The sequence below is a fragment of the Channa argus genome, chromosome 5, assembly GCF_033026475.1.
Source record: "Channa argus isolate prfri chromosome 5, Channa argus male v1.0, whole genome shotgun sequence".
NCBI lineage: Eukaryota > Metazoa > Chordata > Actinopteri > Anabantiformes > Channidae > Channa > Channa argus.
The window spans coordinates 14234134-14249838 of NC_090201.1; the positions used below are offsets into that span (position 1 = coordinate 14234134).

A 15705-nucleotide genomic window follows, 5' to 3' on the forward strand; every position below is an offset into this window, starting at 1 on the left:
TGTAGCACTAAAATCTTATCCAAAGTCCCTGACGGCTTTCATTTAAAATTGTACACGTCTGGACTTCCTTGTGGCAAATGCATCTATGGTATCATCAAATGATACCTGAAACCTCATGAAAACTGCATTTGACAGCTTGGATGGCCTTTACATGATGACAATATCAATATGATAAATATAAGAAAAGAGCAAACTATTGAGCCTACCGGAAATCTATTCATTAAGCAGCTCACAGGAATGGTATAAAGTGCAAAAAGTATTTCTTAAGTATTTACCAAAAAAAGGGGAACATACAATGCATATTCAAAAGCATTTATAAACGAACACACAGCCAAGAGAATTTACAGTATTAAAGCATGATCAGAAATATTCAGCTGAACTGTTTAGGCTTACAGTGCTGGGAATGAAAGACCTGTGTTAACACTCCTTCCCACACTGTGGGTATATCAGTCTGCCTCTGAAGGACCTGGACAGAGTCTCCACTGTCTGATGCAGAGGGTGAGAGGTATTGTCCATCCATCCACAGTTATTGTCAGCTTGGCAAACATCCTCTTCTTTTCCACCTCCTCCACAGAGTCCAGTGGGCAGCCCAGGACAGAGCTGGCCCTCCTTACAAGCCTATTCAGTCTCTTCGTGTCCCAGTCAATACTGCCTGAACCCCAGATATATGACTTCTTGTTGAGGTCTGTCAACAGAAACTGCTACCTGAGATTCCCACCGGTAACTCATCCTATCACTATCAATGAAGAAACAACAGAAGGGGGGGGGGGGGGTTCTTGTCTATTTTTTTCCTGTATTTTTTCATTTTTTATTTTCAAGACAGAGCACAAGGAAAGGGTGCCATTTAGGGCTGCAAATTATTAATATGATTTATTGATTAATTTTCTTGCAGCAGCGCTCCTCCAGCAGGTGGCCCCCTAGTCTACCGCCTATATGGCCTATGCCAAGAGCTGGCTCTGACCAAGTCAAAATATTGAGAAAGTATGTCATTATTTTTACGTTTCTCAATATTATGATTTACTATCTTATTATTTTGAGTTATTCATTTTATTGAGATAGTATCTCATTGCTTTAAATTTGTAACTCAAAATATTAAGAAACTATCAAATTATTTTGACTTAGTAAGTCATTATTTTGAGATACAAGATCATGATTTTTTTCCACCAGTGGCGGAAACAGGCTTCCATAAATTTGGCGAGTACATGTACATAAATGTCATTAAACTTCCCTTTGACTTCGCTATTTTAAAATATCTCTAGTTCTAGCTGAAAAACGGCTCCAGATTACATTACTTGGAGGAACATTCAGGTCAGATCATGTCGTCTTGTTGCTCTTACTATAATGTTTGTGATCAAAGGTTTTTTCAGAACCTCCCCAGATTACATCATCTGAACTTCTAATAATGAAAAACTCCTCCGGGTGATGTCATCTAGATGATTGTTTTTTGCTAGAAGCAGGGAAGTCAGAGGGAAGTTTTAAAGCAATAATTTATATGTAGACCCTAAACCAAAGCCATAGAAAGGAGGGCGCCCTTTAAAGCTCTAAGGTCACAACAATACATAGGTGTTTTTGTAAAGGGGCCACAGCGGATCGAGGAGGGTTTGCCATTTAGCATATGTCTATCTCGTGACTGACTGCTGTGGCGGTGGTGACGGCACAATCCGTGAAGTGCAACAGTAGCTCCCCAAAGCTGCAGAGTAAAAACGTTTCCCTTGATCAGCCCTCTTGATCTCGCCCGAGTGCGTCTCTTCCATCTGCGCGTTCACGATACCGGCACAGTCGCTGCATGATGGCCGAGGGAGGCGGACCTGAGTCGGGTGGCACGGCAGACTCCGACTCAGAGCCGGTAGCCACGCAAATACCAACCCCTTCAATCGAAAGTCAAAAACAGACTATTGGGTCGCTTTTGAAAACAACTTTGAAAAAGGGTGACGAATGGTAAGAATCAACAGCCAACGTTAACGCTATCTGGGTGTTTCAGCTAGCATTAGCTAGCTAACGTTAGCCAGTGAGAAGCCGGAAATGTTAACAAGCTAAAGCTAGCAAAGGACCAACCCCAATGGTTTCATATCTGAAATCGAAAGCTGCTGTGCTAATGCTACTGATCATTTGGCCAGCTAGCTAGCTAGTTAGTGTTTAAGAAGTTAGCATGCTAGCAGCTAAACATCTCGAGTTTAGACTGCTAAGTGTAAAAGAGTGGTGTCTGTAGTAACATAACAGTTTTTTTACGTTTATTGCCATCTGGAAAACTAACATGTTTAAGTGGTTTACAAACGTTAATGACTGTCTAGGGACAAATTAGCTGATGTGGCTAGCGTTAGTCATTTGCCAGAAAAGGCCCTTAGATTCAGTTAGTCGGTTCTCCTGCCAGTTTAACCGGCTTCTTGCTAAATGAGTAATGATCAGAAAACGGACCCTATGATAAGAATATTTAACTTTCTCGTTACTTACTTAAAATCACGTGCCAATCAGTGTCGTTTTAATTGACCAGCAACCAGTGATGAGCTAGTTAACATTTTCAGTCAATGAAAAATCCTGACTTGGCTATACTGCAAGCAGGTGTAGTAAAGAAGCGTCACTTAAAGAAATAAATATAGCAACATAAAATCGTAAGAAGATAATTTATCTTTTTTATAGAAATTGGTATTAAGGGAAGAACAGGCCCAGTTAATCAGCGTTACCGTTAATGCCATGTCTGTCAGCTACTAGCTACATGCCACCAACATGTTCAAAACAAATTGTCAGCTGTTTTGAGACTAGTTAAAATGTTATTCCAGGCGCAAGTAAATTAAGTTTTCCACAAACACTCATCTCATTGCTTAACTTGGGGAAACCTCAAGTAAAAATTCTACACCAGAGTTCAATGTTAGTTACTTTAACCATGTGAATACTTGCTAGCAAGCCTATTAACTAAAGGAGATTCTCACTTGGGATGAGATTAAGTCAAACTAGCTTCCTGTTACTATATTGGGGGAAAGCTGTGGATCAAGCAAAAGAGCGGGTTGTCCACCAACTGTAAGGTCGAGGGTTCGATCTCCAGCAATGTGTCAAAGTGTCCTTGAGCAAAACATTGAACCCTGAGTTGTTTCTGTGTGTGGGTTTTCACCCCCTGTCTTTTAAGTTACGTAGGAGCATCTGCCATTTGACCAAAACTGTGAATGTAAAATGTATTCAGATGTCAAGACAGTTTGATGTTGTGTTCTGTGTTGGCACAAACATAAGTCCTGTTTTTTCCCATATCTTATTTATTTTGTCATCTTTTGAAGGATTTTCCTTTTCTGTCCTTGTTGATACCCTGTATATTCCAGTTGGATAAAATCCTTTATAATTAAATGTTAAGAAAAGAAACCAACAACAGACTCTCAAAATGCGATATGATTGTTCACTGTTAGTAACCCATTTCTTTTAGGTACCTAATAGACAGCCGGTGGTTCAAACAATGGAAGAAGTATGTGGGATTTGACAGCTGGGACATGTACAATGTCGGAGAACGTAGTCTCTACCCAGGGCCTATTGATAACTCTGGATTGTTCTCAGGTATAGAAATATCTGTTGGATTTTAATTTTGATTACTTTTGGGAAAGGTAAATTCTACTCAAACATTAAAAGACACACTAGTGAGAAATAGAAAAAGAAATTTTGCATGTTAAACTTTACTTTCCTCAAACACTGTGCACAGTGTTCCCAAACTCTTTGGTCCAGCACCAGCTTGGTGGGCTTCAGATATCGTGATTGAGGTGGCCAAGTAATCACTGAGGGTTCCAGCAGCTACTTTCTTCTCCAGATAATTCTTACACAACCAGGAACAATGCTTGGGGCCATTGTCTGGCTGCAAATTGAAGTTATCCTCAGTCATTCATTGCTTAGAGCATGGCTCTTCAATGTGGAGTTTCTAAGGAAAGTCATTTTAGTTTGGCCATTTTTAGTTCAAATTTACAGAGAAAATATAAGGTCATTCTAACTATGGAGGAAAAGCATAGAATAGTTGGTTTACTTAACATTAATTTATTTTAAGATATTTTGACACCTGGGAGGGATGTACATGATCGATTTAAGAGCGTGTGTGCTTCAATTTCAGGAAAAACATATGAGTAGACTGTCACAGATTTGTTTGGCTGTTTGTTACTGTAAAGTAAATTTAACATGCAAATTTGATTTGCAATTATTATAACAATCCAATTATTTTGTTGTAATATATCCCTGAAAAATGTTCTTCATTCTTTGTTCTGTGATCCATTTACCAACATTTCATTGAATACAATCAACAAAAGATAATAGAAATACGTAAGTGTGTAGGTGTTTCCAAACATTTGCCAGTGTTTTCTATATAGCCTGTGCAATTTTTTTTCTCTTCCTTAAAGCCCAGGAGACTCAGGCCCTGAAAGAGCATCTTATAGATGAGCTAGATTATGTCCTTGTACCCACTGAGGCATGGAATAAACTTGTCAACTGGTACGGCTGCCTTGAGGGGCAGAGACCCATTGTCAGGAAGGTAATACTGTCTGAGATTTATTTCCTTTTAACCATTCACCTGTGGGATGGAATCTTAAATTTCTTCTTTTTTTAGGTTGTTGAACATGGCATGTTTGTCAAGCATTGTAAGGTGGAAGTATATCTGCTCGAGCTGAACTTGTGTGAGAATGACAACATGGATAATATAGTCACACGTCATTTCAGTAAAGCTGATACTATAGGTGAGGATATGTATTCAGTGTTTCCTATTACACACAAAAAGTACATGATGTAATTAATTAAATGTTTCTTGTGTCTAAAATAAAGTTGAGAGGTAAATAAGTTTCGCAAATTTTCCTCTTTCCAGATACTATAGAGAAGGAGATGAGGGCGCTGTTCAATATCCCATCAGAGAAGGAAACACGGCTCTGGAACAAATATATGAGTAACACCTATGAGCAACTAAACAAGCCCGACAGCACTGTACAGGATGCTGGTCTCTTTCAGGGACAGGTACCTAGGAACCTAGAGCTGTGCTTTTCATATAATCTTCATATCACTGATAGATGCATCTTCCTCTTTTGCACAGTCCAGAAAAGGTGGTTCTCATGCATATCAGATAATTTATGGCAACCATACAAAATAAAAGGATCACCTAAAAGTCTAATGCAATAGACCTGTAAAAATATATATTAAAGTTGTAATGTGTGGTCACTAAACTCTGGTTTAGGTACAACTGTATTGTCATGAGGTCATATGTTGTGTGGTGATGTACTGTAAAGTAATGGTATTACTAACATGTGTGTCCTCTTTATATACTTAAATAGGAACTTTGCTGGGTACAGGAAAGAGAAACATCTTACTACATAACACAACATTAGGCTGAATTAGCTCACATAAGGTAGTTGTATTAAGCCAACCCCCGAATTTTACGATCGGGAGTTGAAAAAGGGCACAAACACACAACACGCGATGTTAGTATTTATTTTTAGAAAAGAAAATTTTAATTATTACATAGTAAAGTTTTTTTTATATGTAACATTTCTTTAACCAGGAAAGTCCCCTATAGATTTGCAGATGCCTTTTTCAAATGAGTCCTGGCCAAGATGGCAGTGCAGTTGATAGACATACTGTACCTGCAGCTGCTGATGTTTGGCAGCATTTTTGGCACCTCTATAGTATTAACTTTAACCCTGGGTCATTATAGCTCTAACAAGACAATTAGTTTTGCCAGCATGGCTCTTATTTAGCTTGTTTTCCCCCAGGTGCTTGTGATTGAGCGCAAGAATGAGGATGGCACGTGGCCCAGACAAGCCTCTCATTCTAAGTAAGCAAGTACTTTGTTGTTGTTCTTGTTCTTGGGCAAAGGTTCGGTCTTATCAGTCAGTATTTAAATTTGTTTAAATTGGTTTAAGCAACGTTATAATTTAAGATTGTTTGTAGAAATGTGCTTTTCTGAAAAATGCTTTTACTTTTCCTCACCAGATCGAGTACCACCCCATCCAGGAATTTTACTACCTCCCCCAAACTCTCTTCTAACTCATCTGCCAGCATCTCTTCAACAGTAACTAACGGAGACAGCAGCTACACATTAAATAACAGCACTTCCTCTGGCAACAGGCAAGCGATCCTTTGTCTGATATGTATTTCTCTCCCATGCACAGAGTAGTGGCCTTTACCTCCCCTGGGTGTTTACTCCCTTGTGGGCCACAGAACTAGTTGTTGATTTTTCTCTTAAGTTAGCAGTAGCAGTCAACCAAATTTAATGTATTTGTGAACCTGTTAATTTTTCAAATCTTTTATTTACACATCAAATTATTTATTTCCAAAGTCTGATTGTAAATTCACAATCTAGCACAGGCACAACTTGCACAGCAAGTATCTTGTGGCAGTTTTTTAAAGGAGACTATAAGGATTTTCTCAGACTCTTCACTTGTACAGTATTTAAGACATCTAATGAATAGTCCATAATCTATTGAGAGAATGAAAGGTCTTTGTTGAAAGAAATTAAGAAATAACAAGAAATTTATTTGAATTGTAGTGTCATACTGGAGTGTAATATAAGAAGAGAAGGTTCTAATGTTTTGGCTACCCTATTTAAAATTAATGAGCTGGCCAAAACAAAAATCTTATAATGCCCTCCAGTATGATGCCACTAGCCACTTTGACGTCAATACTAAACACAGTAGCATTATGACCTTTCTGACAGTATCGACCTTAAAACTATGAAATTATAACCTTTTAAAAGTAGAATTCATGGAATAGCCACTGTACTGAATTGCATTAAATTGCCTAATATGTGTATATTTTAGCTGCATTCTTCTTGTTGTGGTATTTTGTTTGAGTTGTATTTTATCCATATGACATCTATTGTATTTTAATGTATGCCCAAAGTATTTGCTTTATTGCAGCGTAGTGGCTATAGGAGCTCAACATATCTGCTCTTCCATAGATTGGGGGGCTACAATTCATACTCCTCCTACAACTACAGAGAGTCACAGTCGCAGCCTGGCCTTTGTGGTCTCAGTAATTTGGGCAACACATGCTTTATGAATTCTGCTCTCCAGGTAAATATAACAATGTTAGAGAAAGAGCTTCCATTCAGAGAAAGTCAGACCCATTTTTGCATACTATGCACAAATAAAAAATAAAATGTCCTTTTTCTTCAGTGCCTGAGCAATGCATCCCCACTCACAGAGTACTTCCTCAATGACCATTATGAACCCGAGATTAACCGAGAGAATCCCCTGGGAATGAGGGGCGAGATTGCGGAGGCTTATGCTGATCTAGTAAAGCAGATGTGGCTGAGTCGCAGTAGCTATGTGGCCCCACGTACCTTCAAAGTGAGTGGTTTCAAATAAGACCGTTTTAAATTAATCCAGTCATCAAATTATAATCTTAAAGCTACAGATGGAGTTTAAAATACTAATAATAATTCTCCTTCACCCCCCCCACCAGACACAGGTTGGACGCTTTGCACCGCAGTTTTCAGGCTATCAGCAACAGGACTCTCAGGAACTGTTGGCCTTCCTCCTGGATGGGCTTCATGAAGATTTAAACCGTGTTAAGAAGAAGCCTTATCTGGCTCTGAGGGATGCAGAGGGCCGACCAGATGAGGTATAGAACATAGAAATGGCATATTACCAACATTTTGTATACTGTTAAGGAGCATGTTGTCTTTAAAAGGTTACTAAAAATGTTGCTTAAAGGCTCACTTTGATGATAGACTGTGATTCTGCATATAGATGTTTATGACATTTGTGTTTTTAGTTTATTAAATTATATTCACTTTAAATTTCAAAGAGTTTTTCTGACATGAGCCGAGTCTCTAACAGCTTGACAAGACAATATTTCTTTAGAAGCCTCAAATTATGCCCTTGAATCATAGCAATATAAAAGCAAAGTTTAAAAAAATAAATAAATAGAAAAAATCCACTTGACATGACTCAGCCTCCAGATAAACAAACCTGAATGACTGCGAACCTTCACTAGGATTTAATGAAAATTTTCTCTGCTGGCAATGTGATTACAGATTGTTGCCAAAGAAGCCTGGACAAACCACCGCTTGCGCAATGACTCTATTATAGTCGATATTTTCCATGGTCTTTTCAAATCCACATTGGTGTGTCCAGAGTGTTCCAAGGTGTCTGTAACCTTTGACCCCTTCTGCTACCTCACACTGCCTCTGCCCATGAAGAAGGACCGTACCATGGAGGTTTTCCTAGTGCGAACAGACCCTCATTTTAGACCCACACAGGTAAGTTGGAATTAAGTTCTACGGTTATTGCTCTAAACAAGAACGACTACCAATAAACGTTCTAAACACAACCAACTAACCAATACTAACATTCCAGTTCTTAAAATCAGTGTTGTCCTGGTTTCTGCAGTTTGTAATACGTTTTATTTCTTTTGTCTGGCAGTATCGAGTGGTGGTGCCCAAAATGGGTACAGTGACAGATCTCTGCAGCGCCTTGTCCAAGCTCTGTGGAATCCCTCCTGAGAATGTTAGAAATAAATCCTTTTACATCACTAGAAGGAATTCCATTGTATTTCTGACCATATAATTATTTTGTCTTGGTTTGAATTAATATTAGTATATGACAATTGTTACAATTCACTTTTGCTTCTAGATGGTGGTGGCAGATGTTTACAATCATAGGTTCCATAAACTTTATAGACGAGATGATGGCCTCAACCAAATCATGGAAAAAGATGACATCTTTGTGTAAGTCTTTTTGTTGACCAAGTGATGAGGTGGTTTTTAGATAGCCATTATGGTTGCTTTTTAATACAAGTTATGTTTGATGATGATCTCTGCAGGTATGAGGTACAGGAGGAGGACAGTGAGCGGATGAACCTACCCGTATATTTCAGGGAGCGCCACTCCAAGCATGGTGGAAGCTCCACAAGCACCATGTTGTTTGGCCAGCCTTTACTTATCACCGTGCCCAGACACAACCTCATAGCAGATGTTCTGTATGACAAAATCCTAGAGCGGATTGGGTAAGAACCAACTGTGTGAGTAGCAAAGGAACAAGACTGAATGACAGAGCAGTGATGGAGTAAGACAAATATTTAAATGATTAGTATAAATGTGGAGATTTACTGGAATGCATTATAGGAAGAGGTAATTCTAATGATTTGGTCACCTCATTTATTTTAAATAGCCTACCCACTTTGACCTCAATAATAAACACAGTAGAATCGTCACCTATCTGACCATTTCAACCTAAAACCTGAGAAATTATAACCTTAAACCTAAAAGTAGAATTCATGGCAGAGCTGTATTGGATTCCATTAAATTGCACTGGTTTTCATAATCTTATATATATTCTATAATATTATATATATTCTAAGCATGTTCTTACCTCGTTGGGTTTAGGCCAATTAGTGTTAACTAATCTCCTTTATCTTCTTTTGCAGACGCTATGTAAAACACACCCAGAGCCCTAATAGTGAAAACAGAGCCTCTGCCTCAGCCACCTTTGCCAGCTGCAGCCAGGCTCTTGAATGTTCTACATCCTCCAGTCTTAATGCCAGCCTGGGTGGATGTCGCAGCCCCCTTTCAGATGGGGCCTCCTGCAGTGCCAGCTCCAGTAATGGCAGCAACCACTCAGGGACCTGCCATGAAACAAATGGCCTATATGATGGTGAGCAGCTGATGTCATTTGTCGCTAAATTTAAATAAATCTAAAGGAAACCTGAAACTAAAGGATTAGAGAGTTGCTACACACCAGAAGATTTTTACATTTATATAAACCAAGAAAAATTTACAATGGAGCCAATAAAACAAAACTTTAATTTTATGAGAATTTGTGGTTGCCTGTGTCTGTTCAGGGGAAGAGGAGGCCATGGACCATCAGGTGAGTCCAGAGCCAGAGAATGGCCAGTCTGAAGAGGAGGAAGAGGAGACCTCTGACTTGGAAAATGGATCTAAAGGAGATGCCAAGTTGTGCTCTCCAATCGCCAAGCTCTTCAGTTTCAGCATAGTCAATTCTTATGGAACAGCCAACATCAGCCCGTTGCCTTGTGATGGAAATTTCCTAAAACTTAATCGTCAGTTTTAATCTTTTAAACTGATAGTTACATTAGTAATTTAAAAAAAAAAAAACTTAATGTTGACACAGCTCCTCAAATTTTTCACTCTGCAGCACATTCCACAGTGGCTATTGACTGGGAGACAGAGTCAAAGAAACTGTGTTATGATGAACAGGAAGCAGAGGTCAGTGGCTTAACATTTGTGAAAGGGCTGTGACAGAATATGCAAACACTCTATTTATATTTCTGTAAATATTGTTTGTAGGCCTATGAGAAGCATGAGAGCATGCTCCAGCCCCAGAAAAAGAAGGCCACTGTGGCTCTGAGGGAATGCATTGAACTCTTTACAACCATGGAGACACTTGGAGAACATGATCCATGGTAAATGTTCATTGCAACTTCAGCATAGGTTAGTGTCCAATCTTCATTTGTAATGCTCAAATAGAAACCTCTTCTTTTTTTTTTACACCCAGGTATTGTCCAACTTGTAAGAAACACCAACAGGCCACAAAAAAGTTTGACTTGTGGTCACTGCCTCGCATTCTGGTAGTTCACCTAAAGCGTTTCTCTTACAACCGATGTTGGAGGGACAAGCTGGACACAGTTGTGGACTTTCCCATAAGGTATGCAGGCAGGATTTCTAAACACACTGAGAAATGGTTTCTTTCCAGTTGTTTTTGTATGTCTGTGGCTTGAGGCTTTGCCAAAGGAACTGAGAACCACTAGTGGGACAATTGCACTAGAGGGAGCTGTAGTCTGAAACTAATTGAACAAAGTGAGTTGGAAAAAGAAATGTGTTGTTTTTGTAACTGCTCTATGTGAGTCATTAATGTTTATTTTTATTTTTTTTACTTGGCATAGTGCAGGTTATTCTGTCTTTAAAAGTACAGACATTGCCTCAGGGTTATGTGGCCCAATGGCAATATGACGCCATATACTCAATCTCTGCTGAGGGACTTGATCAACAAGAAATCAGGAAGTAGAAAGTAAAAAAAAAAGAAAAATCCTGTTTTTAAAAAAGTAGAGTCATGCTTACTAAGAATTGCTCATGCAATAGACAAACATGCCATGTAACTGTGTCTCAGGGAGTTTAGTGTTTAGTATTTGTATGTGTGAGCATTTGAACTATGTTTTCCCCTGTGATTTAATGGTATGTACATTGACAGGGATCTGAACATGTCCGAGTTTGTGTGTGACCCTAAGGCTGGCCCTTACATATATGACCTCATTGCTGTGTCAAACCACTATGGAGGAATGGGAGGTGGTCACTGTAAGTAAATATAATTCTTTTTCCTCTTTTCTCTGTTATTTTAATAACTTAATATTTTTTGTTTGCGGTTTGTTTCCCCCCTCTAGTGTGTAAAGAACTGGTCAATAGTCCAATAGTCAACATACTACAAAGAACTATTAAATTTTTTTAACAGTCAACCATTTTTTTTTTTTTAGTCAGTAATTAAAACCGCTTACTAGATCTGATGATGTTAATACAACTTTTTTTAGCCATGTACACAGTATGTGTCAGCAGACGGGGTGCTGAAAAACAACTGTCTCCTGAACACTAGCAACTGGACACCAATTAGTTAAAATTTAATAAGGCATGGTGTCTTTGACGTCATTGTTCTGTGAGTTTCTCTGTGTGTGCCTGCTCTGTCCCTTCACAGTCAACTGGCCTGACAAGATTTTTATCTGTTCCTGGGTAGTAAAATGGTCTGAATAGCTGTTTGTTAACACTGTTTTGCTTCTGGATCACAGACACAGCTTATGGGAAGAATAAAGTAGATGGAAAGTGGTATTACTTTGATGACAGCAGTGTCTCATCTGCCTCAGAGGACCAGATTGTGGTAAGATTGGTCTTGAATCTTTAATGTTCATGAATTGGGGTGTCTTGTCACTACCATTGTAGCTACCCTTAGAGATTCAGTATTTGGTTAATGTTTTGTTTTTGTTATTTTTAATCTAACGAATGATATTTGAGAAGTCCTCAGCCTCCTTGGCTTTCTGTCCTTGGTGTCAAATATCCTTGTTTTTGTTGACTAACACTATCTGTGACCTCCCCTTGCAGACTAAAGCGGCTTATGTGCTGTTCTATCAACGGAGAGATGAGGAAGCTCTCTCCAAACCTCAGCCATCGGCATCTCTGGGAGGAGCCCCTGAAGCAGCAGATGATCACATGGACACAAACTGAGGAGCCCTGATGTGAAGGGAAATGCACTGAATTGCATATGGCAAATAGAGACACTTGGGTGCACACACAAAGATACTGTAGTGACAGAGGACTTCACAAATATAACATTATTAACCTTACCATGCCCCTATTTTATTTTATTTCTGTTTCATATGTTGTACAGCTAGAGCCAACAGCCTTGTCAGGAAAGTGAACTGACTTCCTCCCTGCAGCAAGTGGCCTACTGATTTTTGAACTTAGTTGACTAGTCTGGAGTTGGGAGGAGGATAAATGGATATAGATCCTTACACTGAATGAAAATTATGTTAGAAGTGCCCTCAAATGTATAGATAAACACATGTTTCTGCTGCCCAAAACAGTCAGAAAATTTAAAAAAGCCAAATGCACATCTTGTTTCAACCGAAGCGATCCAAGATATTTATGATTAAAATCTATCAACACTTAAGATATTAGCAGGATACTGGCATTGTCCCTACCTTGATCTTGGGGTAAATACGGTTCAACTTGCACAGATCAACACATGCCATGCTAATTGAAAAAAATCCTGTGACGTTACACCACCTGTGTAGATCCAACTGCTGATAGCTGTGGCAGTTGTGCTGCTCACCTGCTGAGGGTCTAAAGTCTAGACCACAAAGGAGATGTCTTGTTTCAAGGTTTTAACATCCATTTTGATGTGAATTGTGGCAGAAGCTCTTTTTCGGCCTTGCTCTTCACTTTCTGTTCTTTTGACACACAGCATGGGCTCTACTGTCTTTCACACCCTAAATTTGTAGGATCAGTACCTCGCTTCCAATTTTTATTTTCCTTTTTTGTAATCACAATGCAAAAGCGGCCTTTTGATTCCAGCAACCCGAGTAATTTGGAGGCACTTTGAATTTATCTCCACAAGCACATTATCTACCTGCTTCTGGTGTATTTAGACATGACAGAGTTGTATGGTATGGCCTTCACATTATGATCTGTCATACACTTCTAGATCATTTTAAATTGTCTTTTAAGCATATTTCAATTGCTACTTGATTGGTCCCCTAGCTAAGATGCAGTGGTCTTGTACATTATTGCAGCTCTGTATTGAAATAGCTATGTTGATATCTTCAAAGCACACTGAGTGAAGCAAAATAAACTAGTATAAAAGTGGTGCTTTATTCATGAAACTTGAACTTGTTCCTTTTCAGAAGGAGCAGTCATCTGATGGGTGCAGGGCAGCTGTACCTTAACAAAATTCTTGGCCAATGTTTTTCCTTCTAGTGCTCTTAGTTCACTTCTCACTCAATTAAATAAAAGGCATCTGAATTGTTTGTGGTGTTGGCCTTAGAAAACGATCCTTCTGTTTTGTCTTAAGTTGGTTATAGACAAAACTTTGTCCCAGGTATAGCTTGAATGTGAAAGTATAAAATGGAAACAAATTTGTTCTTATTATCAATTGTGAAACCAGATGCCAGTTGGTAACAATTGCTTTACCGTAAGTCTTGATCTGTGGGTCAAACTCTGGACTTTATTACATAACAGCATGTTGATTTTTAGGACCTCCAACTCATCTGCTCCATTAATGTTTGGCCTTGCTATCATCATGCACTCAGAGATGACTACCTAAATACAATCATTTATGCCTGTGACTAAAAAAGCTATACATAATATCTACTCCTAAATACTTTGTTTAAAACTGAATTCAGCTGCCAAATACAGCAAATCATGTTTTCTTCTCCCTAAATAATAACTGCAGTTCAGCTTAAACCTTACTGAAGACATGTAAATAAATTACACTATTTTAAATAGGTGTACAAATTCTTGTCCTCATATTTATCTTATTGACAATATCTACAGTATTTGTTTTTAACTGAAAAATATTTCAAAGTACAATAAAGACTGGAAGCCTCAACAATGTGCTTTGCTTGGACTAAATGCATGCACAAAGACATGAAAGCTGGTATATTTATAGGGGAAGTTGTGAAGAACTCAGTTTACTGCAAAGGTATCACCTATTTACAGATTCTGCAAACCTAATTACATGCTGCTTATGCTGACAGGTTGCAAAATGAACTGCTGTCTAATCAAGTGCAGTAACAAGACGAGCTCTTATGGAGATTTAATGTTTCTACATGTGTCATATGGCTCATATCCACAGAGCCCCTTTGTTTTGGTTTTTAACATGAAAGTGGGTTGTTATTTCAGTGGAAGTTTCGAAATAACTCTTTGTGTACTACAACAGTATCTGAAATATTTGCAGACAATGCAGACTTAAATTACATGTCATTTATGCTGACTGGCTGCACAATGATCTGTAATCATGTCCAGTCCCTAGACAAGACCACACTTTTCTACATGTGTTATGGCTGTTACCCACAATGCCTTTTTCATTTGGTTTACATGTAAGTGCACTGGCAAGAAAAAGCTTGGAAACACCTACACACTTTAGTATTATTATCTTTTTTTGGATTTATTCAGTCAAATGGTCATAAAGGAATCAAAAAAGCACAGAATAATGATGAAATTTGCTAAAAAAAAAACACCCTTTGTTGCAATAACTGTCGGACAATCCCAGGCATCCTACTGTCCTACTGTCCTACTGCACAACTTCTCAAAGGTCTGCTATACTGGTTCCTCAGTGTTCCTGAACTCTTTGTTCCAGCTTCCCCCACAACAGTTTGAAGGGGTTTATCTGGTCATTGAGCCGACCAAGCCTTAACTGAGAGTATTCCAACAAATTCTTTCTTCTCCAGATCCATGCTTGGGGTCATTGTCTTGCTGCAAAGTGCAAGATATCCTCACTCAGTTGTTGGCCAGAGGGAATGGCAGGGTTCATTATATAGTGGTATCTATGCTGATTGAGAGTGCCTTGCACACAGTGCAGATCAGCTACTCTCCCCATGCCAAGGCATCTGCTGGTCACCACGTTTCCACCTCCATGCTTCACTAATCCTGGAACCACAAACTTCGACTCATCAGTCCCCAAAACTTTGATACAGTCATCTAAAGCCCATTGTTAGTGCGTCTTGGCCCAGTGCAACCTTTCTTCTGATTTCAAAATTTAAGTTTTGTTTTTCTCGGTAACTCTTCCCATGAGGCCAACTGATCTGACTATTTCTAAAAAAAAAAAAAAAACTATTTCTTGGCTATGTCACTTAGAGAATAAACTTCCTTTCTTAAATAGAATGAAGGGTTTTTAAGGGTTTGTGGCGATTTTTAGTTCTAAAACTGAAAATGACCACCAATCACCAATTATGAAGGAGTAGTGAAATACAATATGCTAATGATTGAGATGAACTTTCTTAAAACTTGGAAAGCATGATCAATTTCAGAGCACATGTACTTTAATTTCTGGAAAATGTTGCAAATTAAGTTTTGCAATGATCAAGTAGCAAATGGTGGTGGTTTTGTTAAACGCAAAGTTTTAGATTGTTTACGTGCCGATTAAATTACTGCAGATGAATGAAACATGTTTTCTGTGTTTTGGTATTGATACTGTATGTTTATTTCAATATAAACATACAATAATGTCTTGGTGTTTGACTTTTTCTTGCCAGTGG

At 38.6% G+C, this 15705-nt stretch overlaps 1 protein-coding gene across 1 annotated transcript; it reads left to right on the plus strand.

Moving 5' to 3' along the window:
- Positions 1-1659: 1659 nt before the first annotated feature.
- On the plus strand, positions 1660-15675 carry usp4 (ubiquitin specific peptidase 4 (proto-oncogene)). The gene is made up of 22 exons (XM_067504922.1): positions 1660-1938; positions 3410-3537; positions 4362-4492; positions 4568-4694; positions 4820-4965; positions 5718-5779; positions 5938-6072; positions 6905-7019; positions 7122-7295; positions 7411-7569; positions 7985-8209; positions 8373-8456; positions 8583-8677; positions 8773-8955; positions 9376-9602; positions 9790-10008; positions 10104-10174; positions 10256-10371; positions 10464-10613; positions 11157-11260; positions 11743-11831; positions 12053-15675. Exons 1-22 carry the CDS (start codon positions 1787-1789, stop codon positions 12173-12175), a joined length of 3015 nt encoding a protein of 1004 aa, XP_067361023.1. The 5' UTR covers positions 1660-1786; the 3' UTR covers positions 12176-15675.
- The last annotated feature ends 30 nt before the right edge of the window (positions 15676-15705 follow it).

Excerpts from the sequence above, each read along its gene's own strand:
- usp4 (XM_067504922.1), top strand. The coding sequence starts at position 1,787 with ATGATGGCCGAGGGAGGCGGACCTGAGTCGGGTGGCACGGCAGACTCC. Across the intron at positions 6,073-6,904 it reads AGCACTTCCTCTGGCAACAG|ATTGGGGGGCTACAATTCAT; the intron begins GCAAGCGATCCT and ends GCTCTTCCATAG. Across the intron at positions 10,372-10,463 it reads CTTGGAGAACATGATCCATG|GTATTGTCCAACTTGTAAGA; the intron begins GTAAATGTTCAT and ends TTTTACACCCAG.